Genomic DNA, 26,442 nt, shown 5'->3' on the forward strand with positions numbered 1-26,442 from the left:
GCCTAAATTAAAAACACATTACTGTTTGACATTGTATAAAAGCGATAACGTGGTTTCGCCAACTCACATGCGATGTCTGTTCAGGTTCATATTGTGAATCCAGTTGAGAGCGGAAGCATCTGTTATCCCCATCTGTCTCACGGGCAAGGTAATATATGTTTGGAATTATGTGACCGAACTGCTATAAATGTTTCATAGTGTTCATTAATTCATTTCATCCCGTGTATATTCGTTCTAACGGTAATATGTATATCGGCCTACATGTTACCTGAATTTCTATATTGCCATCGACACGCGTACATTTTCTTTTATTGGGATTTTCTCCGCTGTCGTAGCGTACGAGGGGCGCATCTGGGTTATTGGTGGCAAGACTGCCGGAGAGCCTACCAATCCCGTTGCAATCACTGAGCTATATAAACACTGGAGTGCGCTACTCGCGATATTTACGTTGTTACTAGAAACAGTTGCATTGTGGGGAATAGGCTGGACGATTTAGTGCATGAGCATATGGAAAAACGTCCAGTTTTAAAATATATTTGATTCGTATTGGGTTTGTAGTATTTTATACGAATGGAGCTTTGAATGAATAATCATCGTAACATTCAGGATTTGTTTCAGCCCAATATCTCGTGTTTATATCTGTGTTATCTGTGTATTTCGTCATGTCGAAGATATAAGTGGTTTCGATTGTTCGTGGTAAAATAAGGTTGTCTATATGTCATCGTATGTATTTTTTTGTGGTTATATTCCTGATGTAGATTGCTTTACTCGTTGTATCCAGCATATTTTACGTGTACAGAAATAACCAAGCTGTCAAAAGATGTATAATGCCAATTCAATTATCTTTCAGATATATGTATCTATAGGAAGTAAAAGCATCTACAATTGCCAGCTTGAAGTTATTATCGGAGCGTGCCTCAGAATTACCTATCCTGGATTCAAAATCTTCATACTGCAATGGAGCTGATGTGAATGCTGTAACTGCCAGCTACGTGGTGGCTGTGAATATTGCTGATGGAGAAAATTCAGCATCATGGGACACATCAAAAGGCACTGCTGAAATCAATTGAATGCCATTGTAGTTATTCTACGTATTTATTGGTTCAGCGTATTTGAATAAATCCAAAAAAGAGAAAGTAAAGATATGTCTGCTATGTGTAGCGATGGGGTAGTAATTTCTGTAGAAGTGACTGAATGAGTTCATTGAATGAGAGAAACAAGAAATGCATGGGTCCTTATTCAGATGTAGCTAGAATTGCCAAATTCACAGTGAAATTGAGGCTATGTTAGTTACAGCAATCTGTGCACTGTGGGAGTTCATAATAAATATTAATTTTATCGAATCAATATGGCACAAGATACAATCCAAATGGCGTACATGTATTTGATCATAATTACAGCTATAGCTACCCATATACGTGTGTACATGAAGCTTGGCTCGTTTTGCACTTTCATGAAACCAGAAATTAGATTAGATACAAAACTAACTGGAGATGTGAACATTTCAACTCAGTTTTTCTGCCCACGATACTTGCCTACCCTACTAGATGAAGCACTCGAACCTGGCTTTAGATCAACCATTCCTGCGGTCACACGCAATAACGCGCTGTACTGCCTCGTCACACGAAAAACCGCGCTGTACTGTCTCGTACCAAAATGCTGAACTTTCGTTTTCAGAAACACCAGCTTCGGTTATGAGAAACGAATTTTTCTATTAAAAATAAAAACAAAAATAAATTAATTAATTGTTATCGACTTTACGTCGCCTTTGGCGTAATTAACGGTGATTTGAAAGTCAACTGTGGGATAAGTTAGGGCTTAATATCTGCGAACGAGGTATAATAAACGAACCGATTCTGATCTTAGTTCCAATTTAATGGAATTTCTTCTCTTCTTACGCAGCACAGGCACAGTCACATTGAAGGCCACCCCACTGCGGGGCCTACGACGTCGTTTTGGGGCACTGTTCAAGATAAATGAACTAACATATGAGAAATTGTTCACTTGAAAGACACATTGATCGACATACCTTGATGTCACGACTAGGGCTGGGCACAATGATTCGAGTACTCGAATCTGAATCGAGTATTAATTTTAATGATTCGAGTCGAGTAGTAAAAAATGATTTTTTCGAGTACTGAAATTAAACGCGACTCGCCACTGAAAGTTAATTTAGCAACGAGAATTATAGTTTCGAATCTAATTTTCACTGTTGAGCCTTGAAACCTTGATTGGCCGTATCGTAGCATACGAAACATAGTACAAAGCAACGAACATTACTGGAAATAGCACATTTCCGAAGTCATGGTCATCCCACAGCATTGTCAGCAAGTGCAATGAAATTAGTAAGATCAAACCCAAGTATCTTTAATGTGATGGATAACAGGCATTATATTCTTTGTGGTGGCATTAAAGGTACATATTTGAATTTTAATGTATTGCATTCTGCTATTACGTCATAATGAGAGATACTCGATTACTCGACTCGACTCGAAGCATATTACGTGATTCAGAATCGAATCACTCAGGTACTCGATTTTGCCCAGCCTAGTCACGACAACGTTTTTATACCAAAATGCGTATAAAATAGTAAAGAAAGTGTGTTAGCCGGTGTCTTCTACGGGTTTGAAGTATGTGTTGGCTAGACTTGCTCATCCTTGCTCCCTTCTTTGTTTTCTTATTATCTGTAAAGATACCAAAAACGGTTAGTACAGAATTACAATAATGAAAATTCTACGGCATACGAAGAAAGTGGCCTCACCTCATTCAGTGGGTTAGCCGGTGTCTTCCGTGGGTTTGAAGTAAGAGTTGGGTATGTAAATATTCTCTCTGGCAACGCAGGGTTGACTTCACAGCTTAGCGATGGTCGATTCCAGAACCTTTGAATGGAAAAGAAAACAGCCACGAGCAAGTATGGAATAAAGCGATAGGTACATCTGTGTACAAGAGCACATATCATATAAAGTATATATTCACAGTTTACCGCTAAAGGTATAGAATTATTACTCAACTATGCTGGACAAAACCGTGTGGCCCCTCAATTATAATTTTCCTTCTAGTCCTACCTCCAACCTTCACGACAATTTTAAGCAAGGATTGAGTACTAAGCTAGTTATCGGCTGAACTGCCCATACAGAATACAAACAAAGACCTGGCTGGTCATGCTATTACAGGTATACTGATGAACTGACATGGTGCTGAGACTGCTGATATAGTCTGCTCTGATCATACCAACATCCATATACTTGTGACAAAATGTTCTGGTATAATGACACTTTGACATGGCCTATTCATTAATGCTGTGGCTTATCTGGACATTGATTGACTGTGATGGTCAGGAGATATTAAAAATAGAAACTGATTCTTCAAAGATAGTCTTGCTGCCCTGCATATTCTGCCATTCACTCACCGGTGAAATGTTCTTGGATGCCGACGCTTTACCAAAGACTCTTCATCGCTACTACCATCGCTATTACTTCTCATATATGACTCCGTGGATATCTTTTTCTGCCGTTTACTGCACCCATAGGCGCAACAAACACTATGCCACCAAAACGAGATGTCTTCGACATGTCGAAATACACAGATAACACAGATATAAACACGAGATATTGGGCTGAAACAAATCCTGAATGTTACGATGATTATTCATTCAAAGCTCCATTCGTATAAAATACTACAAACCCAATACGAATCAAATATATTTTAAAACTGGACGTTTTTCCAAAAGCGCCTGTACTAAGTCGTCCAGCCTATTCCCCACAATGCAACTGTAACATGGTGACAACGCAAATTTGCTTAGCCGGAGATGGCAGTAGTTCGGGGCTTGGTTGCAATATACAATCCTAAGAAAGAAAAGTTGAAGAATGGACCCAAACTTAAAATCAAGAGATATTCATTATGTGCGGTTGTGGTGAACGGGGCCATTTATGCGGTAGGATGAGTCGGCAAAAATGGAGGTATGTCCTGATCTTGAACAATTATGTGATTTGGTTTCCGATTTCACTGTTTTGCTTCATTATCGTTTCATTTGTTACGATTGTAGCTTGATAAACGAAGTTATAAGTTGTGGACTTCTACATAATACAGTCTTCACCGTACCGATATATAAACCAACGGTATAGCATAATGGTACAACGTCCTGCTTCTTGATCGATAGAGGTCGTGAGTCGAATAGAGGTCGTGAGACCTGAAAAATTTGAACGCACGCAGTTAGGTGCAAATCATTCATAAATTCGGTCTAGAGCAGTGGTTCTCAACGTTTTTGTCTTCGCGGACCCCTTTTGTACCGTGATAGACCCCGCGAACCCCCGCAAGTTTTAAGTCAAATTTAGCTCAATTATCGTGCAACCGTCATCTTTCTTGTGCGAATATCAATTATAGGATAGTGATAAACAGCAACAAAATGACCGTTCTGGAAAACAATATCATCCTATGATATGCAATGTTCCCTCTAAGCTGCGCACGTGGGCAAATGCGCAGTGCTGACACGGTCTCTGCGCACAGAAAATCAAAGCTGCGCACAAAAAATCCGAAGTGATGTCCTTTTTTTAGTCGTTATGAGTAGTTAGGTAAATGGGCGGAATGTGCGCATGCAAGGATTATAAAAAACAAACAAACATTATCAATATAATAAACAGTGAAACAATTAGCTCATTCTCAATTTTGCAGCAATACTTTTATGACCCTGTGTGCGGCAATTAAAAAAGGGGAATAATTAACGATAGAGAGAAAACGAACAAAGAATCTGGATTGACCTTTGTACTCGGACTTGAGTAAATCTACTTGTACTTTTCCACTCCTGATTCTACCTCGCCTCTGGACACGAGACTTGTGTATTATTTTTTATATTTTCCCTCGCACAACAATGGATTGACTTTTAATTTCAATGGTGTGCACGCCGACGAATCGGTATAGTTCTCCGGTCTTGACTTGTCGTTCCGCGGTGGGTTGATTAATCCAACTGCGTGTAAACACGATGGGATCTGGAAATATTTGTCCGTCAAACATGACGTCAGTATAGTATTTGTTCCTTCGGATCCGTATGTGAGATCCCGGATCGTGATTTAGGTGGATTGTCAACGCGTTCGGCCAGACGAAACGATGTAAGGTGACGATTCTGGTCTGCGTCATACTGTCGTAGTTGACCTCTTTTTGCTCCCTGGATAGTAGCGATCTTTACGACGACTCCCGAGCGCTCGTAAAAAAGAGTAGAACGTATGCTGTACAAGGTTTATTGAACATACACAATCTGAAAATACAAGTCACGAGCGTTCACAAAGTAGATTTTTCTTTGTTTACAAAATCAAAAACGAGGCGATCATTCACACGTTTATCAGAACCAAAAGCATCTAAATAATCGAGGGTACCTACACCTTGACCTTTTCTAATTAGGAAAGCGATACAATGTTCGCCGCACACAAACGAACGTAAAGACTGTAATTGCACACTAGTGAAGGTATAATCGTCCGCGCCCAATAACCTATAGATCTCCTTCTTCAGAGGCGGAATCCCGAAAGAGTCGTGAAAGTGCGTGCCATCTTGATCGGCGAAGATACAGATCCAATGCGAGCCGCCCTTCGCGTTAGGGTCGTAATTGATAACGACTGCGTACGGCTTAAGTAGCTTTGCTGGCAATAAATCGATAGCGAAAGTCCCGGGAAATAAATCTCGCGTGTCGCGATGATTGAATAAAATATGATTAATTTGGTCGGTGTTCATACGGACACTACTTCGCGCTTCTCTGAGATCTCCAAGAGTTGTTGGTATTCTTTGAGACACAGTAGAGTCGCTCGTTCCGGCAACCCCGCGGTCAGGGTCATGTGAAGCTTCACGGACCCGGTCTTCTCTAGTTGAAAGCAGCCTTGATGCGTACGGTCTGGGGTCAAATCGAACGCAAACAGAGTGTATCCCGCCTTATAATTCTCAGAGTCGATAAAAAGATCTTCCTGAGCATCCCACTTCCCGGTGGATTGGTAGACGCTGAAAAACCCCTCGAGGTTTGTGTTTTTATCAAAGTCGAATCTGAAATTACGCCCGTACAAAAGTTTCCCGTTCACGTTGATAGCCAGATTTCCGACGTGATAGTGACAGAAATTGAATGGGTTTCGAGTCTTACTACCGTTATAGGCAGCGGTCGGGACCAGACCAATCACGATTCGTCGAGGCGTGACCCCGGAAATCAACGTTTTCTCAATGGAGGTATCACCCGCTCCAAAAGAGTGATTACTCATTTCGAGCTTTATAATAGGGTATTTCGCCGTGTGCGTACGAAGCATTGTTTTGTGTGCCAAACTGACAGAGTCTGAAACTTGAATTTGCTTGACGTGCAATTCCACTTTTTTCAGTATGATTTTAGAGTCGGCAGACCCGAGGAGACAGAAATCGTCATCGTTACGGATTAATCGCAACGACAGATCCACGTTATCCAGTAAATATCTGTCCTGGTCGAATAAACCGAGCGGTATCTTGCCGATGACCTCGAGCGTTGCACTGCCAGCGGTCAGGGCTTTACGTGCCGTGAAGCCGACGTTGTCTGCCGTGAAAGTATCCTGCTGTTTCATCGTATCTGGGATCCAGCCGATACATTTCAGATAGGTTTCGCCGGCCGCGCGAGAGCTATTTAGTAGATGGAAAATGAAGCTTTTGTAGGCGTGATTGGTGTCCGATGTGGTGATCAGCTTCGAGCCCAGATACAGATCGATCTGCTTGAATAAGGCGTCGAATATATCCGACACGACAGCGACGTTGTCTGCCCCGATCGTGGTGCAATCTTTTTTGGTAACTTGCAGTTGTATTTTCATAAACGAGCTGGACAAATCCAAGTAATGATCGCTACCTTTCACGTTAATCTCAATGACATCGCCCAATTTATCCGGTGTAGCGATCAACGTGCTAGTGTCGGCGACCGCCGTTTGCGTCGGGGGTATCCGCTGTTGAGGCACTCGGCCGAATTTTCGTGCATCAATTTAGCCATCGAATATATCTCTCCGTCTACGTTTCTTGTTTGACGTAGTACCTCCCCGCGCGCCCTTTTTAAGCTTTTTCGTGGCTTTTCGTTTACGACCCCCGATCGCGGTATCGAGAAGCTGTAGACCTCCTTCTTTACTCCGTGATATAGCGGATTGCTTGAACGAGCGCCCGGCCACCAAATCTTTCGCGATATTTGATCCGGTACGGAGGATTTGTTTCCCCAGTATCTTGGAGCCTTTTGACACTAGAGGTAAGACCGCCCGGCCTATGGTTCGAAAAATCGACGCGAGTCCGCTACCGCTTTGTCTGGACCCCCGATAAAACCCGTAATTCCCAGCCCCGGTCTGATAGTGGTGCAATACGGCTTCTCGGTCACAACAATAGTGCACTTTCATAACGACACCCTGAGATGTATCGTGAGGTCCAAACCCGAGATGTCCAATAATTCACCATACTCGTCCCTTATATAGATGTAGAAATACTCGAAACGGTCGAGTCTGACTTTGGCGTAGTATCGATTTTGAAATATATGGTTTTGTCGCTCTCCCTCGTGTAGCGCAACGACTCTTAGCAACGGGACCAAAGCGTCACCCACCGGCGTCGACTCGATGTCATTACAGTAGATAAAAGCGTAGAGGCTTTCGCACGACTCACGAACAAAGTATATCTCCATAAGAGCAATCTCAAGACCTTTACAATCCATTCCGTGCGGGAGGGTAAATACGGGGCCGTCACCGGTCAGTGTTTGGAACGTCATCTCGTAAGTGAAGGGTCAATTCAATGTCACCACATTTAAGTTCTTTTCCAAGAGAATCTCTTATGCTGATGCGTACGCTACGGAAGCTGTTGGCATCGGCGGGCAGGTAAAACGGTTTCCTGAATGATACGTGCTGTCGTTTCATTTCCGGTACCGTAACGGGGATGATTCGTAGAAGTCTGGACATATAATCACCTACCGGGAGATGGCGCACGCAATCGCAATATATAAATAAATACTGAGATTTTACTATCGACGGAATATACCACACATCGAATTCAATGTACTCAACCTCGCGTAATGAGATCGGAACCTCTCCCTCCTCCGCGATGATGTCGTCAATATCGTATCTCTGATGCTCGTGTATGAGACGGTAGTTACCGAAATTCGCGTAAGGCCCGAGCGTAGATGCGAGCAGAGAAGAATTCGGTGGAAATCCCTCGCATACCAATCGATTCTGGCTGGGCGTAAAGTACCAGTGATAGCCGTTCACGAGTTCCGCGCTAATTCTTTGCATTAATTGATCGATATTATCGAAATCTCCGGTGGGTAACTCATAGACTTCGGTGACGTCTTTGACAATCGTATTCCAGAAGCTCATGGCCGGGGTGGGTTCTGTGATTACAATTCTTTCTTGAAAGTCATGATTGAAGCTAATTTCTCGGAGAGCGATCTGTTTACCCTCCGATTCGATTTCAACCGGTAATTCAACCGTGAAATCGGGTCCGCTTCCGAATATCGTGATATAGCTCATAACGCTTTGACGGCTCCTCGACGGATCAGTAAAGTCACTGTAACGGGAGCTGTTTTAAACGCGACAGGGTTATTGTTCTTGTCACGAAGATATACTCGTATATTTCGAATATTACTCTTGGCCAGGGAAAAAAAGTAAGGTTTATCATATACACAGTGCTGTATTTTTCCTTCTTGCGCGGTGACCGGAACGCTTCGAAGGAGAGGTACTAGCTCGCTGCCAAATACACGAGGTCTGATCAGATCGGTGTATATATAAATGGTGTCTACATCTTTCACGATGGTTTTCGGTCTGATTAAGAACTCTATTGGTTTTTGTTTCTTCAAAACATGATGTTCCACTGTAAAATAACGCGGAAACGTGTCCTCGATGCTGGTGAGACGCGGACCCGCACCACTGATTTTTTTGACCCGTATCAAGGGCTCGTCGGCCTGTGGAAATCGACTCTTGAGATACCTAAAGCTCAAGCCGAACACGCCACCGGTATATTGCTTGATTGTAATTTCTTTCTCGTATCGCAAGCGAAACTGTTCCAACAGATCCGGGACACTGCGATACTTGCCGGGCGGTATGTAATACACGTGACGATGGCCGCTGTCAGAAAATTCGATACCCGCACGCTTGTGGTCTACCGTGAACGTGGGCTGGAAGCTCACTGGGAACATGATCTCAGCAAGCGATGCCTCATATCTTTCTGTATCATATTTTAACTCGGAGAATAGTTGGGTTACAAAATCGTTCGCGGTGTTACCCTTAAAAACGCTCATTGAAGAATTACTCGGTAAAACCAGAAGAGTCATCCTCGTCGGCGGTTTGGAGAGACAGTACCCTAGTTAACGAAGATAGATCCGTCTGGGTTTCGGTGAATAAGTTATACACAGTTACCCCCACGATAAAAAGCAGTATCGCGAGCTGTAGAACCACCAAATGTATCCGTAACGTACCCCTCTGCGATAAATCCATGATTACCACGGTCGAGTTGTCGTGTCTGTTTTATACAAAACCGTCAACGTAAGAGTCCATCGATTTCGGATAACCCTCCCAGCGCACTAGATATCTCCGCTTGCGCCCCCTACCGACCACTTTCTGTATCGATTCTACGCGATAGACATCGTCTTTTTTATCGATGGCTTGTAATTCACTCTCGTAGAATGTTCCTCTAATCACGTCCCCGTTATAATCTCGGATGGTGTACGTAGCGGGGCTCCCCCATTTCCGTGTGTGTACGTAGAATATCTCGCGAGTCCAAGACCCCGCTGTACCTTTTGCAAACGTGGCACGTCGGGTGGTAATTCGGACTGGTTGATCGGGGGATAGCTTGGGTGACACCGGAGGTCCGGTTCCGTTGTATAATCTATCGAACACCAGAGACGCGTTGCTATTGGTAACCTCCGACGGTCGCATTAAAATCGCGGTGTGATACGTTTGGTTATAGCTCTCTGCGATATCACACAACACGTCGATGTAGCGACGTGTGCGGTTCTTGACAAAGTAGCGATTCAATACGTTGCGGGTCGTACGGATTACCCGTTCTACGATGCTAGCCTTAGTATCGCTGTTGGTAAAAAAGTGCTTGACGTGGTTGTCTCTAAAAAACCTCTGTATAACCGACCCCGTGAATTCTTTCCCGGCATCGGTCTGAACGACGTGTGGCCTCTTATGTGCGAATACCTGGTTGAAGCCCTCGATCATATCTACGGGACGCTTTCGCTTCGTCGCGTGTAAAACATATATTTCGAAAAACAACAAATTGACACCAACACATAACGGTAGCCGTCATTGCTACTAGAAATATTAGACAAGTCCATGAGGTCACTCTGGATCTGAATGAATGGCCCGCCGACGATCGTCTTCTGGCGTTGAAATTTGCCTGTATACGGATAGAATAGGGTGTAGCTATCCTCTTGTTTCAAATCCTTCTTGTCGGGGTGTAGGTATTTACCGCGATAGCTCGCCGGCGCTTTGATATCAAAATATTTATCCTTACTCGTCATCGTCGTAGGCCGTCCACGATCCGTAGAGCTGGGGCGGCTTCCTGTTAGCTCGCCGGCTACGTTTGATGATCTCTTGCAGTGGCGGTGATCTTTTGGCTATCTTGCTTGTGACGGGGGTACTTGGAGACGACGGGGCTTTCGGTGTTACTTTCGAGGTGACCGGCTTCACTTTGTGCAGTAATTCACGGAGAGTGGCTATCTGATCGTTCGTGAACCCGTTGGAGGTGTTGGTAATCTTCATCTGAAGAGGCTTGTCGATCTGACCCCGTTGACTTTTATACTTTGAGATGGCAGAGTTATACAAGGACAATTTCTTGTCAGCCGAAACGTCCATAGTCAAAATCGCGCTGATCGATCGGTCCAACTCGGAGTTCAAATCAGTCGCGTTAGAGGGAGCTAGAGGGTTAGGCGATATGATCACTTTTTTGAAATTCATTTTTTGCCAAAAACAGATTTCAACAACGACGCCGCCAATGGCAGGATTGATAAGATACCGCTAATAAAACCTCCTCGTTGGGTGTTGGCGTGTAATACACGTCTCTTGGTCTTCAGGCTCAACTTCTTAGTTGTCAGCTTTCGAATTTTGTCTTTATGCGGGTGTAAATTTTGTATATGGCGTTTTGACAGTCGCAGATTGCCGTTCAAAACATTCACACAGACTTCACAAAATGCCTTCACCAAACCAGAAGAGCTTCCCAATAATATATCCTTCCTTACCGCGGGCGACGCCTTGGACAGAAATTTCAAAGTCTCGCCGTGCTTCTTAATATAACAGTGACGTTTCGGCAGCGATTTGGTCCGAGCCATTGTGAATATAGTGTCAAAGTGCCGGCACTTTCGCTATTTATAGTGGCGTGTACAACACGAGTTCATCCCCAGGAAACACCCCTGTTTTAACACGACTAGAATCTGGTGTGGCTTGCGTCAAATCTATAAAAAGGTACCCGTGAGCGTTCTTTGTCGCGTCGGCATACGCGTCAACTAGAAATTTTGAGTTACCGGGGAACATTTGATTGCCAAGAACCCGAATCTGAGATCGATCTCTAGAATTACGCATGATAATCAAATACTGGGTGCTGAGACTGAGGTCCCTCGATCTTTTGGACTGGAAATATAGATTTTGTACCGCGAATATTGTGGTCACCGAGCCGTGATTCGCGTAGACTGTAAAAAAGGGGGTCACCCATGGCCTACTAAAAACACGGCCTTACAGTCTGCCTATTGACCTGAAAATTAAGAGGCCAGCTCCGAAACAGTGTAAATCTCACGGTTATACCTACGCAGATGGTAAGTAGCGCGCAAGTCAAAACCACAAGTGGATTCTGACCAGGATTTATTGTGTTAAGATGATGGAATATCGTTTTAACACGGAAACAATCATTTTAGTCCCAAAAGAGCTGCTGGTCAGGTGGATAACCCACTGATATCACTGCAAAAACTCGTGCGGATGAATACAGTTGTTGTAGTTGTTGTTGTTGAAGAAGTCAAGACATTTGCAGTTGTGCGGGTTCCACCGTGTGTTGTTGTTCGTCGCATTGCACTTGTTTCTTTCGCTGTCTAGACTCTAGAGTATATTCAAGAGCTAAGGGTCAGTATTATCATTTGATAAGTTAGTTGGCAATCAGGTTACGGTTCCTCGACAGTGCCAGCGGTTCAAGTTGACGCGAAGAACGTCGTGTTCGAACGGCTCCATTGTAGTATCATAATCTGCTTTCTCGCAAACATAGTCTTGGATACGGTAGTCTATTTGACGAATTGTATAACTGGTAGCTTTGGTTCTAAGACATTTATGATGACGAAGGCATGTTCATTGTAACTGTTTCTATAGAATTTCATTAATTGTTGCAAGGCTTGGATATGGTGCTGTGGCGGAATACTATTTTAAAGTGATATATACTTATAGGCTGATTTGTTAATAGGCTATTCATTTTCTAGTGTAGTTAATAGGCGATGGCCGATGGTTCTTAAGTGCTGCGTGGTTGGTGTACTTTTGGATATACTACTGTGAAATCTGCCAAAGTCTCAAGCAGGGGATCAGCATGTTACGTACTATGAGCTATGTTTGGAAGGCTTTCCAAAAATCAAGAATGCCATGAAAATTGACGTCAATTGAGGGTGCAGATGCAGCATAATGGGATACCTGTGCCTTTACCAACATGGTTCCGCACAAGCAAGAATACTCTGCTCAAAAGGAAATGCGAGCTACTAAACTTCCCAAGCTATTTGGATAGTCTAACTGATCCGGATCCCGAAGTAGATATTTTAGAGGAGCTGCGTAATCTAAGATACCACAAGGCTGGAAATACTCTGGCATCATCTAGCACTATGATCCGGTACTGCTTGCTTTTACGTTCTATTTCTTGCCAAGCGTACAAGACACTTTTGGAAATGTTCCCTATGCCATCTTTGAGCTGTTTGCGAACAAGACTAAAGGGACTGTTGATTTTTCAAAGGCCATGGAAATTTCTGAGGATGTCATTGTGATGGTGGATGAAATGTATCTGCAAAAATTGTGCAATATCATGGTGGCAAATGTTATGGTGCTGATGAAGACGGAAATATTTGCCAAGGCGTTATAGTGATAATGATCAATGGACTTGAAAAATCGCTTCCTTTAGTCCTACAAATTTAACCAGAAACACAAGTTTAAGGTGCCTCGTTAACGCAAAAGCTGTCTGATCTCGGATCTAGGATTTAATGCGAGAGGTATTGCTTCTGACAACCACAGCACCAACGTTCGTGCTTTCAATATGCTGTCATCACAGTTAGGATCAAACTCCGAGTTGTTCATCAGTCATCCAAGTTGCAAGACAAAAATCTATCTATTTTATGACAACATTCATTTGGTGCAGAACCTTCGCAACAATCTACTGAATGCTAGGAGATTTTCCTTTCCATCATTATATATCAAAGGTGGCGATATATCCATAATTAGCCCTTCTGGTTATATTGCATTGCAATTGGAGTGTAATTTGCGAATGGCTCCAAAGCTAACAAAAAAGCACTACATCCTGGCCACAACAAGCAGAACGTCAACCTGGCACTGGCTATCTTTGATGAAAAAACCATAGCAGCTTGCTCCAAATACCTTCCAGATAAGGCGGATACCTATTGCTTCATCAAAGTCATACATATGTGGTGGAGTGTTGGAAACAGCAAGCAGAGGTACTTCCCTAATAGTCTTGGTAATGCTGTCATTCTACGGACTGCACCGAGTGTAGCTTACCCCTCACGACTGATGAAACCGAAGAGGAATATGATGAATATTTCAGTTTGGTGGATAGGCCTAGGGGACGGTTGACTGTACCTGCCGTTCAAGGTGGCCCATTTTGTATTTGATTCTTTCGCAGTCCTAGATTCAGCTAATCAGCTCATATCTAACCGTGGCACTGTTCCTCTGCTCCGTGCAGCATTATGTGTGTTGAAAGTTGTGTTAGGTAAATCCTGAATTGGTTGTAATGCACATAGTGAAAATAGGCTAGTACAAATGTCACGTTCAAAAAAATTGGGAACATTTTTTACAATAGTCAGCAAAAATTTGCGAATTCCTCACTAAGTGAATTTCGCCAATTTAAAGAGAGGCAAAGGCAAAAGAAGTGATTGTCCTGTAAGGCTGTGATATTTGTTCCCTAAGGCTCTAATTCAAGAGTTTCTCTACCCATTTTTCATTGATTATACAAATTTCGTTCCTAATTTTTTCGTTATATATTGCTGCAATATACTATTTTTTACATACATTGTGCACCGGCGTGTTAGTAGAGTACCAAAGACAGGTAGCATTATGACAATATCGCATTTTCTGACCAATTGAGTGCACAGCTGGTAAGGGTTGGAAAGTTGACTATAGGCCTCTTAATTTTCAGGTCAATAGGCAGACTGTAAGGCCGTGTTTTTAGTAGGCCATGGGTCACCCTGTCCGAAAATTCCATTTTATCGTCAATAATTAATAGAGTAGGACAGGGGCGGCTTGTCGCCAACTCATCCAAAATGGAGAGATCCGAGTAAAACTCAACGCCTTGCAGCTCGTTAAAGGTGTCTTGGTAAGCCGTATAGCAATAGATAATTCTTTTCGCCCCTTTGAAAGCTGATCGATATTTTTTATGACTTTAAATATAAAAGTACTCTTCCCCGAAAACGACGGTCCTGCCAAAAGACACGACCTCCCTGTCGAGAAATCCATCACCAAGGCTGTTTTGACACGACGAGACATGTATTCACAAAGACACTTCTATATATAACAAGGACAGGTACACGAAAAAATATGCCGATTCAGAGCGTCACACAAACCGTCCACACAGCGAATCTTACAATGTCCACGAGGCCGTCTTTTTACACCAGAAGCGAGGTGTCATAATCGACACGAGAAGACGAGGCATCATCAGGGCTCAGTGGTGTCATGGCCAAGACTCGAGGTCTACGAGGGGGAGGGTAAGGTGATACCCGGCCGGGTGACTTTTTTATGATTTTAGTCAGATTCGGTCTTGGTAGCACTGGCGACTGATGTATGTCTCTGGCACGCTGTGGTGTCGCCACGACAAACGGGGCAGTCAGATTCGGTCTTGGTATCACTGGCGACTGATGTATGATGTCTCTGGCACGCTGTGGCGTCGCAACGACAAACGGGGCGTCCACCACGGTAGGTGATGTGTCAACGGATTTAGGGGCGCGACGATCTTCTCTATGACCCGTTCGGAGATAACCCTGGTTCATGAAGCGGTATCGGTTGTTGTCGTTTCCTTCGTGAGTCATGCGCTGATCGCGACTCTGTACGCTGCAGGCGGCACGATCGGTTGGGTCTGTGAAGCCAACTTGACGACGATTCAAGATACGGGCGTCAGTCAGCAGTCGGCTCGTCACACCATCGCCTTCATATGTGAACACAGGTAGAAACTGCAGCTCCGTCACACACCGCAACAGGTCGTCTCGAAAGCTCACCCATTCTAGAAGACAAAGGATAGTTACACATGTGTCGGGTAATGACTATTACTGCTTGTTACCTGGTCTCAAGGTGGTGGCAGTGTGTAGACGATCCTGCAACTCTTTCTTGAAGTGAGTAGTTTGCTGATCGGTCAGATTGTCTTCCAGCAGAATATCTTTCAGCACAGAGACACGATGCCAGTTGGCTTGGGTGTCGTGGTGAAGTCTATCGAGTGAAAGCTGGCCACAAACATGACTAATGAAATCGCTAGCTGAGTCATGAGTCATCTGGGAAAAAACAAGAATAACACACGTATTACAAACTGAAACGCCGCCTTCGAAAACTAGTCGCAAGCGACAGGCGTTGATGATAGAAAAAGCGTTCAATATGGAACAAAATTTCACAGTGAGCACCAAAAGACAAGCAATGTATGCCAGCAAAATAGTGTCTTCGTTTTAACATGTCTTTAACGTGCCGCCGAAACACTATAAAATAAAATAATAGTAAGACTCCATACTTGTGTCACAATATACAACCCCACCTGTTTTTAGGAATTCCATGTGACTCGACAGGTCTTGTAGCTGAGACGGGCGAGGAGGACGCCAGCAGATTCTTGTGTCTATGAATAAACGTGCCTTAGCAACGACAGAGAGCTAAGAGCATATTTACACACCCCCAATCTCCTCCAAGATGTTTCTGAGTCTTCTGACGTCCATGTTCAAAGCCTCTATCTTCAAGACCTCAGCCAAAAGCTCCACCCGGTCTGCCCCACATTCGTGTCGTATGATCAGACCAAACAGAACGCCAATCTCGAACTTGTCTTTCTGCTCGCGTGGAGGTAAATGATCGTACCCAGACATGTACTCCCGCAGCGGGAAGAATTCTGCATGATCGATGTATTGATCCATCTGAGAATTGAGACAATTATGATTTCAATTTATGATGAATCAAAACAGTTTCAACTCACCATGATTCCTTCTATACGCTGATAAAATCTGAAAAGAAAAAACTCATTGTATTATACAACCATGAAACACAATACGCTTTTCCCCACCTGCTGTAAGCTATTGGCCTGCGGAGTTAATGCTATCGTCTGTAAACAACACGAGAAAACGAGCACTATTGTGAAAGGTTCAAGATGCATAGAATAATTTGAGTCAACATGAGAGCATAATGCAAAAACAGGTATAAAAAGCAGAGAATACGGAAAGTGCACATTTGAAAAAATCATAGTTCCAAGGATCTCGTATGAATACCGTATGATTCGACTATTCGTTTACAGTAGAAGTGAGACAGGGCCGATCGAAATTGCTCATAGGTAAAAATGGAAGCATTTTTCCGCACAAACCCAGAATTAACATCACCATGTGGTTTTTTCTCAAACAAAACTTTCCGGTAGATGTCAGCAGTCAGTTTGTTTACTTTTGAGAGCCCTTTACATGAGTACTTATCCTCATTGCAATAATAAGTCTTTGCGGACAGACCAACGAAAATTTTCGATTGCGCCTCAATTTTGAAAAGACCACTGGTCCGTTGATCATATCGATTACGAGCTTTACAACAGGCACGTTTATCATTGAACGAGAGAGGATTGGCCAAAAATTCATTACGGTGCTCGTCACAGGCGATTGCTGGAAATATTTGTGAAAATTTTCCAAAAATTCTGCTTGTTTTTCTGGTCGTACAACTTTTAGCAGACTGTCAGAGGAGATAGCCCCGTACCAGCTGTCCGTGTCTGAATATGCTAGTTCAATGGACCGTGGCAGGAGGTAGGTAGACAGATACGAATGGAACCGTAATAAGGCCAATTTCGCATAACCATAGACAAAGTACCCAATGTGGTTAGGTTGGCTCCAAACATGTTTTCTCAATTTCATGGACACCTCAAAAATATCTGGTGACAACTCAATCATCGATTTAAATATGGAGTCATTTACCAAGACCATAGCTTTTTGGCGGCCAACAATCTTGACATCAGAATATTTTGTACAATTCGAGATAGTCTTCCTTATACAGGAGTTTCCAATGTCTTTATAGAACTGCCCCAGTGGCTTCTGAGACGGGTCATCGTCAGCCCGTCTTCTAGCCTCGGTTATCGTATCTACAAGAGAATTGAAACATTGAATGGGTTCAAACTCGACAGCTTGATATACCTTAGTAATAATTAACCCGTTCTCTAGATACCACTTCAATAGTGGTGTTATTAACAATGTTTTTGTGGCCTGCAGAGTAGCAATCAAGAATTTCCGTGGCCGTTTCAAAAAACCATGTTGTTCAGCAAATGCTTTCATGTACGGTCCTATATCATCACGACTGACGTAAGCATGTTTGAACAGGGGACAGAAATCACTAAAATGCTCTTTGAGATGACTAGGCACATGAATGTCGACCTCAACGGCCCCAAAAAATTGATCTTTTGACACCAACTCCAAGAGTTTCGAACTTGAAAGGACTCGACATTTCACCATTTTACTGGATTCGAGAGTTTGAATAAAGGTAGCTATATCACTTCGCTGGCGCATAACGACCCATTGACATTCTGTGATGTACTCCAATTTATACCCCACTTTTTGAATATACTGGATTTTACGCTGCGTCGCGGCCCAGCGGGCTTGACGATCCGGGCTGGCTCCCAACTCGCAGCCGTGACCGTGGTGAAAACATCCAAACAGCTCAAGTGCAACAGGCCCTTGTGGGGTCCTATAATACCCATCAATACAAATCTGGAGCAGGCCGATACGATGCTCAGGACCATTGAATTGATGTTGGATTTTGACCCCCCGACAGTGCGCAATGTAGCTTAGCCATTGGTGAGCCATTTTTCCATAGAGCGGTGCCGTTTTTGTCCTGGAGAATAGAGTAAAATCTTCATTAGGTGACCACAGACAAGGATAGCCCCCCGGTAATCGTGAACGGAGAGTATCCAAATAGAGGCAATTCGAATCTAGGCCTAGCACCTGTTCTACAGGTAGAGCGTTATCACCATAGATTTGGGGTTTGATTTTTGTGACTTTAGCCTCTGCATATCGCAATGAAACAACAGAAAGCCCGCCACGTAGATTTTCACGTATCAAGGTGTGTATATGGCTATACTTTTGATTCAACAAGGTGAATACAGGTGGTATGCTATTAAACACCAACCGTGAGGCTAGCGAGGGCAAAGATATACCATGTTTAGCCATGTCAATTGAGTAACGAGCAAAGAGTTGCTTGTGCTTTGTGAGGGCCTCCAGTAACGGCCCGACATCTAAACTGACATAGAAAGATAGATAGTCACGAAAAGTAGTCATTTTATGTTCTACCCACTTTGATTGACACCAAAGATATTGTTCATCAGTTATATTAGACCGTTTCAGTTTGTTATAGAAATGTATGTGGTCTGGGAGAGATTTTTCATCCAATACTGATAAATCAGTGAAATAGTTATATGGAAAAAAAGCCTTCGTTGAAGCACAGTTATGAGAACGTATGTATGCGTCATAACTTGTACCGGCGCCGAGATACAAGGTCACATCCAAAAATCGAAACCGGTTAGTCGACAAAGACATATACGATGTGCCCCTCTTAACAATACTGATAGGGTCTGATAAGTACTCCACCAGATATGGGATAATCAAAGGTATATCATAACGAGACCCATTGAAAGAGAATACAGGTAATTGACTCAAATAATTCAAAAAACGATGTTTCAATAAGGTCGCTGGGCTCATACGCTTGACATCAGGCTCAGCGGTATGCATTTCCTCAGCAATACAATCTAATCGCTCCAACACGTCATGAAATTGCTGACATAATGACTGAAAAAAATCACTTTGGATCAATTCAAACCGTGACATCATCCTAGCGACCAGCGCTCCAGGGTCGCCATCACTAATCAGTACTTCTGGAGTCTCGTACCCCGGGAAATTACAGGCGAAGGCCACTGCGGCCGGGATATGATGATCTACATAGTGCACATTAGCAGTATCGTTTGGAGTCGAGCCTTTTTGTAATATACTCTCATAGTCAAAAACCAAGTTATACGGGTAGAAACGAGAGGGTTTGGGCACAATTATACCCAACTCGTCCAACGCTTCAAATATAGTAGGCTCAGGCTTGAACATACCCCCACGGTAGTGGTTAGGAATGTCTTTAAAACAATTATGACGATCGAGATAATATTTTGAGCTGAACAGGCGATGACAGGTCTCACAGCTATAATTCTTGCAATATAAGTTCAAATTTTTAATATAACAAAAATGTCTCCCTCCCTCTAAATGAACGTGAATTTTCAACCCCTCCCGAGCACCGTGTCGTAGTATATACCCGACTCCTTCTTTCAATGTATAAACACAGATAGATACTTTAAGACACGACTCGACTTTATCTAGGTCGTTCATACACACCCCAGATGCAGGGTCCCCATATAAAGAGGAATATTGTGCCACCAGAGAGAGTGTTTTAGATTGTAAGGCATCATCATCACGATAATTACCACCACAAAGCATAACAGCAACACAACGGAAAATACAATAATGATCGTCATATGGTACACCACGTCGATTTTTCATTAAATCCAAAACACCATGTGAATTCACAATAGACTTTGGTATTTCGATTGTACTACACCCTATTAATCTGAAGTCAGATTTGTACACGTAAAAGGTCACGTTTGTGACTGCCAAGACAACAAATTTAGTATCGTCTCTTTGAAAGCGAGCACTCTCGAAGCCCGCGGCCAGGTCTATATCGCTTACAAATTGGTCAAAGTCACTACGATTGGCAATCATTTTAGGTGTATCCAACATAACACCTGCGTTCTCGGACGCATGATAGTATCTCAATTCGCTTGTCTCAACATTATCAAGTAGGAACCCCAGGGCGTAATTGATACGAAAACCATACTGTTGTGAGACGAAGATGTCCTGTAGATCGTTGATGACGTCACTTGGGCTGCGGCCGAGTATACGGAAATTGTGTAGACTGCGTATACTGTGCGGTGCGAGTGTGGAGCTGCGAATGGAGTGCCAGTTTTCTTCCACGATCTCGATCAGATTTTCAGGTATACCCAAGCTGCTTGGTTGTGCAAAATCAGACACAATTCTAAAAAGGTTTCGTCGCCTAGACATTCTGGAAACAAAAAAAAACACAGATTCAATAACAGGTAGCACAAAACAGACATAAATACATATGATATTACAACATAAGCATGCGATAAAAACACGATAGTACATCAAAAACAGTTACACATTCGTATAAAATTTCATGGTGGCTCTGGCAGCTGACATCTCTTTGAGAAAGGCAACTTTCGCCCGCATGATGCGTTCCAAGGGTAATTGCATACGCAAATCCTGCCCGTTCGACTGAGATAGTATTTGTGAAATTTCTTGTTCTATCCGGTTATAATCTTGAGTGAATGTTTCATGAGAAGGAAAACTAGATCTTGAAAGTATATCATCCACTTCCCCCAGAATAGTGAACATCGCGTCAGATGGGGCGATTGAGATAGCCTCAACAATGGTCGCCTTGAGGTGCTCCATCATTCGTCTACTGTATTTACCAAACCTCTCACCCCCAGGTCTACGTTTGGATGGGAATGCAGGAGGTTGGGTTGGATTTTCTACATTTTCTGGAATATCATTTGCTGGGCTAATAGCGTCCAACAGATCTACCGGATAACCACCTTCCATCAATTCTGGTATCCCGTTATCAGCCATAGCTATGAGCAAAGATTTGTGACTGTAAGATCAATTTACACTTACTTAGAGACACTGTAGCCACATGACAAGCAGAAGAAGGGACTCAACACAGTTTAACAGAGCCAGCAAGGAAGGAATTTTATGACCCTCTACTCGCCTTTTCCCCCAACCATTTCAATATACATACAAACCTCTTTTTTCTCTAGTGCCATACTCGCATACCCAATTTACACTTACTTATAGACACTGTGAGCCACATGACAATTGGAAGAAGGTGCTTAAAACAGTTAAACAGAGCTAGCAAAATTCGGCAAGAAATTTTATGACACTCTACTTGGCCTTTTTCCCCCAACCATTTGAATATAAATACAAGGCTCTTTTTCCTCTAGTGACATACTTACAGACATAATTACATCATGGCATGTAAATACAACCCGTACGAAAATACTGCAACGAAGCGCAAGTTAGATATTGACTTGAAACGAGCTGCCCCGTCTCGTATCCCAAATTTCGACAATGCTACCAGTCTCTATGGCACGCAAGTCAGCTTCGACGGACGTGTACAACTGGCGTCGACCAGACGATATGGACCCAAGATGACTTATATGAAAGTCTTGATCACAGATGGTAAAAAATCTCTACCAGGGGTGATATTCAATGACAAATTACTGGACTGCATCGAAACTGCATACAGACAAGGTCATACTATGACATTCTGTAACATCAAGATCACTGCTGACGCAAGAACTGATGCCCCGTCATTAATCATTGGTCGCAATTCTACTGCTACGAAGAGCACAGCACGCTTACCTTGCCCAGAGATGGTTGAATTCCGGTACGTGTCCGCAGAAGATATCCAAAAAGGCTTGTATGATGACAAGATTGTTAATTACAGAGGTCTCTGTATTGCCACGGATTCTGAATCCATTGGCACAAACGTGGAGAGACAGCTACATTCATATGCACTAGTGAATGGTGACATTTCTGTTGATCTGAAAAATTGGGGTATTAAACCGTTATTCACTGCTGACAAATACTATGATGTTACTCATCTACGTGTACAAGTCCGATCAGGCAAACGTGAGCTGTTCTTACAAGACTATTCGCGCATTTGCAAAGAATGAACTATTTCATGTATGAAATAAAAGAAACATGTGATTATTTTGTTGACACTATTTATCAGAGATTAGGGTTGGTTATAGTTAACTTTCTAACCTGCCAGAATACATCATCTTTCAATATCATACTCCTAGCTATCGTCTCGACTCAGTAATCTCACACGAGCGGTATGGAAAAGAGGTTATCAGATTGTAAAACCGCGTGTTTGTGAGAGCACTATACGCAGTGATAATTAAAACAGAGCGAGACAGTACCGCAGTACATTAACCGGGGGAAAATCGGCGTGATACTTAATCAATACTCAACTCTCGCTTCCAGTATAGTGACCAAGCGACGGCCTAGACCAATGTCCAACGTTTTCGAACAAAGAGAATAATTCCTCGACCCAGCGGGGTGTATTGCAGGACAAAGGCGCTGTGTACGAGGCGACATGGCTGTTTTCGAAAGCGAAATTATCGATCCTCGGCGCAGCAGGATGGATCACAAAAAAAGGCGCTATGCAGTCTACGCGGCCGCATGTCATTTTCGAAAGCGAGATTCGTGAATCAGGTCTTGGACAAAGCAACGATAGCAGCGCGTCGTATAATTCCCGAGCTAAGTAGTTATTATAAACCTGATCCTCGCACCGCCAACGAGCCGTAACCACAATTCTAATACCGCAACAATCCATACACAATAATACAGAGAGCTTTCACCAGTTGATGGGCTTCGAGCGATTGTCGACACGTGATCCGTGCTCTGTGACCCGTAACAATAGCGGGGTTTATTTACATGGATATTCTTTCCTGTTCTCGAGAACTCGAGTTGACACGTATATAACCATAACAGATCATTCCTCCCGTTACAACTTCGATCGATAAGCAGAGTACGATTCCAGTATGACATAGCCCGTAGGCGTCACTCTACACAGACAAACGTAAGTAAGCGATAATCCACTTTGGCGTCTGACCGGGCGCGCGTTGACAATCCACCTAAAACACGCGCCGGGGATCTCACATACGGATCCGAAAGGAACAAATACTATACTGTTGTTACCATGGGGGAAATATAAAAATACTATACTGTTGTCCGGGGGAAATATAAAAATTACTAGTAAGTACATACCATTGATATTAAAAACCAAGCCATTGCTATTCATGGTGAAATATAATAAATACTATCAAATACGTTGGAAAATATAATAAATACTCAATACACCAGTCTCGTGTCCAGAGGTCAAGCGAGGTAAGGAGTGGAAAAGTACAAGTAGATCCAGTCTGAGTACAAAGGTCAATCCAGATTCTTTGTTCGTTTTCTCTCTATCGTTAATTATTCCCCTTTTTTAATTGCCGCACACAGGGTCATAAAAGTATTGCTGCAAAATTGAGAATGAGCTAATTGTTTCACTGTTTATTATATTGATAATGTTTGTTTGTTCTTTATAATCCTTGCATGCGCACATTCCGCCCATTTACCTAACTACTGTTATGCACTGTTGTCCAAGGGTCTGCGCAGTGAGTTGGTGAGTGTGCGCAGTCTCGTCAGAAATTAGAGGGAACATTGATGATATGTAAAAATACGGATAGACTTTTATTATGTCGAAGCGACTTCTGCAGCTGTCTTTCTTATTTCTTGAAATATGAGATCGTGTCTTGAAAATTCACGCGTTTCATTTGATATGAATAAGTGCCGAAAAGTCATTTCCACAAAGGTAGCTGATGGCGAATGTAATATTAACGCCTGACGCTTCCGACGACACCTTTGAGCGATAAGTGCACACTGAGTTGAGTTTTATGGAATATTGTGCCAAAAAGTAGTTATTCACACAAGCGAAAACGACAGTGCCGGACCGTTATATGAAGTCTACATAGATAATAATATATTATTTACATAAAATGTAATTGAAATGAGTAGTAGGATGAACTGAAATTGTGCCCCGCCAATCAGAGAAGGCCACGTCGCCTTAATTGCCACGCCTACAGGACGCCCATTGCCACGTCACCTGCCGCACCTATAGCACGACCATTGCAACATCATCAAGCATATTCTGTTATGTGTATTTAGTTCATAATACGTTAGATGATATTTTCCTCATATATTCTATTATGTGTATTTAGCACTACTGTGACTTGATGGTATTAATGCGTACACTTTCATCGCGGTTTTTATGCTGGCATATTAAAATTCTACGCACATTTCGCACGATCATCTACGCAAGGACGTTGGTAACATTCAGATTCTGTGTAAGTTTTGCGTGATCAACATGATTTTTTTGTGTATTTCAGACTATGTATGTTCACAAAGACTGCGATATCGCACGGATAAATGCATCATCACTAATTAATTACTTAAATGCGACTTGATAATATTAATCCCTAGAATAATATACAATGCGATTTTGAGTGCAGACAGATCGCGGTTTCGATTTCCGAGGTCTCCACATTTAAGCCTTATTATCAGCTCGCAGTACAACCGCTACCTGTATAATGTTTGCATGTCGAGTATAAGGGTAATTAACTCAGCAGTGAAATGCCAACGGACTAGCCGCAGGGGCCCGATTCTCGGCGCTATAATTAAACGAATACCTTCGCCGCAGGTACGCGATCCCCGACGTTATAATGATAGGGACAAATTAGCCGCATGAAAGCGAGTCTAATGAATACAACGACAGACAACAAGTTAGTTGAAAAGTAAAACTAATCGTGACCGATGCATTAGTGCACGAATTTTCATATTGATAAAATACCACAAACTTTGCTTGCTTTCAGAGTAAGTAACAAAGCGCGTAACAGAATTTACCTTAAAAAAGTCGGTAATCCGAAAATTCTGTAAAGTAGAGCTTTTTGGCGTTGGACTTAAGTTCCAATGAACAAGTGTTCACGTAGGTTCGAATCCCACTCCCACTGGATTTTGTATAGTATATACTAATTTTACATTGCGGAGTATTCAGTAAACTTTAATCCTTCATCTATTTTCAATCACGATCCTCTTATTAGTCTAGGCTTCGAACCCCACATCCAGTACGTTTTATGGGGAATAATATTTTTTAGACTCAAATACTTTTCCAATGTACTAAATTTTAAAGTACGGATTTTGTAGTACAGGACGTTTTTTGTAAAATGATATTTTAATATGTAGATTACACAAGTACTTCCCTAAAATCCGAAATATTTATTCGCTCGAGTTAAAGCCGTAGCGCTTGGAACGAAGGTTTTTTTGTCAAGGTTAAACAAACATAACCTTAAACCACTCTTTACTTCACAAAATATAAAGTTATAAAAGTAAGCAGATTTATATAAAAACCCGTTAAATAGAAGCAAAAGTAGCCTAGAAACATAACTACTTACTGTAAAATCGTTACGTAGAAGTGGGGTTAGTCTACGAACATAACCACTTATTTACTTTGAAATCTCTACTTGTACTTGTATTCGAACAGAATTGTGCAACGTTGAGTATCATCCGATAGCGTCTATCATACCGATGTAAAATTAAGGTTCAGTACTCGAGTATCTATGATGGGTCGTATGGTGTTTGATGAAAGAAGTTGGCCTCTATTCCCAAATATTCAATATAGTGGTTTAAAAGGATCGCTTTTTCAATAGAACCACACCAAAACTTATACTTGAGTACTCCGAAATGTACCAGTACTTTACCTAGCGTCTATCATACCGACGTAAAATTAAGGTTCAGTATTCGAGTATCTATAATGAAAATTATTCATCCTAATCTGCCTGATCATTCTATGCTTGTAACTAGTTCCAGGCTTGCTTGCGTCATCGGCTACGCGGTGCTAGTCTTCTTGGCTGCATGAAATAGGATGTTTTAGCTTCAACCTCAACGCATTAGCACACCGAATTTAAATATAGACGATAAATAATATGCAGTAGCTTCCTTAATGAGAAATAAAAAATAAAAAAGCGCGAAAAATTGCATTTATTCTGGAACGCACCAAAAAAAACCGTATGAAGTTGTAAAGTAGTTAGAAAACTACACTATTCCGGTGCACTGAAGACTTTGACACTCCGGATTTTGTATAGCGTATACTAATTTTACATTGCGGAGTATTCACTAAAGTTTAATCCAGTGATCCTCCATCTATTTTCAATCACGATTCCCTTATTAGTCTAGGCTTCGAACCCCACACCCAGTACGTTTTATGGGGATTAATATTTTTAGAGTCAAGTATAGCGTATCGAGACTTCATGAAAGTTACTTGGAAATAGTTACTTCTACCCTAATTCAAAAGGTTTCTCAGATATCTTTACAATGGA

General features: G+C 42.4%; 2 protein-coding genes and 1 long non-coding RNA gene across 3 annotated transcripts in view; 1 reads left to right on the top strand and 2 right to left on the bottom strand.

The window, feature by feature from the left end:
- Positions 1-14,215, top strand: part of LOC145456251 (uncharacterized) — a 248,805-nt gene extending 234,590 nt beyond the window's left edge. Inside the window, exon 2 of the long non-coding RNA XR_013920545.1 lies at positions 12,413-14,215. This is a non-coding gene — a long non-coding RNA (uncharacterized LOC145456251). The remainder of the gene's footprint in view (positions 1-12,412) is intronic.
- Positions 14,216-14,705: 490 nt separating this feature from the next.
- LOC145456244 (uncharacterized) lies at positions 14,706-15,690 on the bottom strand. Its single transcript, XM_080334321.1, has 2 exons — positions 15,475-15,690; positions 14,706-15,417 (listed from the first exon to the last, which is right to left on the bottom strand). The coding sequence occupies exons 1-2, from the start codon at positions 15,680-15,682 to the stop codon at positions 14,807-14,809; spliced, it is 819 nt and encodes a 272-aa protein (XP_080190447.1). The 5' UTR covers positions 15,683-15,690; the 3' UTR covers positions 14,706-14,806.
- Positions 15,691-15,695: 5 nt separating this feature from the next.
- Positions 15,696-26,442, bottom strand: part of LOC145456243 (uncharacterized) — a 223,473-nt gene continuing 212,726 nt past the window's right edge. The window contains exons 1-5 of the mRNA XM_080334320.1: positions 20,280-21,108; positions 16,363-16,390; positions 16,069-16,303; positions 15,937-16,014; positions 15,696-15,880 (exon numbers count right to left, since the gene is read on the bottom strand). Of these exons, the coding sequence (XP_080190446.1) occupies positions 15,711-15,880; positions 15,937-16,014; positions 16,069-16,303; positions 16,363-16,390; positions 20,280-20,608 (840 nt within the window). The 5' untranslated portion in view covers positions 20,609-21,108 and the 3' untranslated portion in view covers positions 15,696-15,710. Of the gene's footprint in view, positions 15,881-15,936; positions 16,015-16,068; positions 16,304-16,362; positions 16,391-20,279 lie in introns of the transcript that reaches the window.

The sequence above is a fragment of the Botryllus schlosseri genome, chromosome 14 (genome assembly GCF_051294905.1).
Source record: "Botryllus schlosseri isolate E-star chromosome 14, Bs_hap1, whole genome shotgun sequence".
In the NCBI taxonomy this organism is placed as follows: domain Eukaryota; kingdom Metazoa; phylum Chordata; class Ascidiacea; order Stolidobranchia; family Styelidae; genus Botryllus; species Botryllus schlosseri.

Coding starts and splice junctions, on each gene's coding strand:
- LOC145456244 (XM_080334321.1), bottom strand. CDS start 15,682: ATGACTCATGACTCAGCTAGCGATTTCATTAGTCATGTTTGTGGCCAG. Junction 15,418..15,474: donor TGCCACCACCTTGAGACCAG/GTAACAAGCAGT, acceptor TTTGTCTTCTAG/AATGGGTGAGCTTTCGAGAC.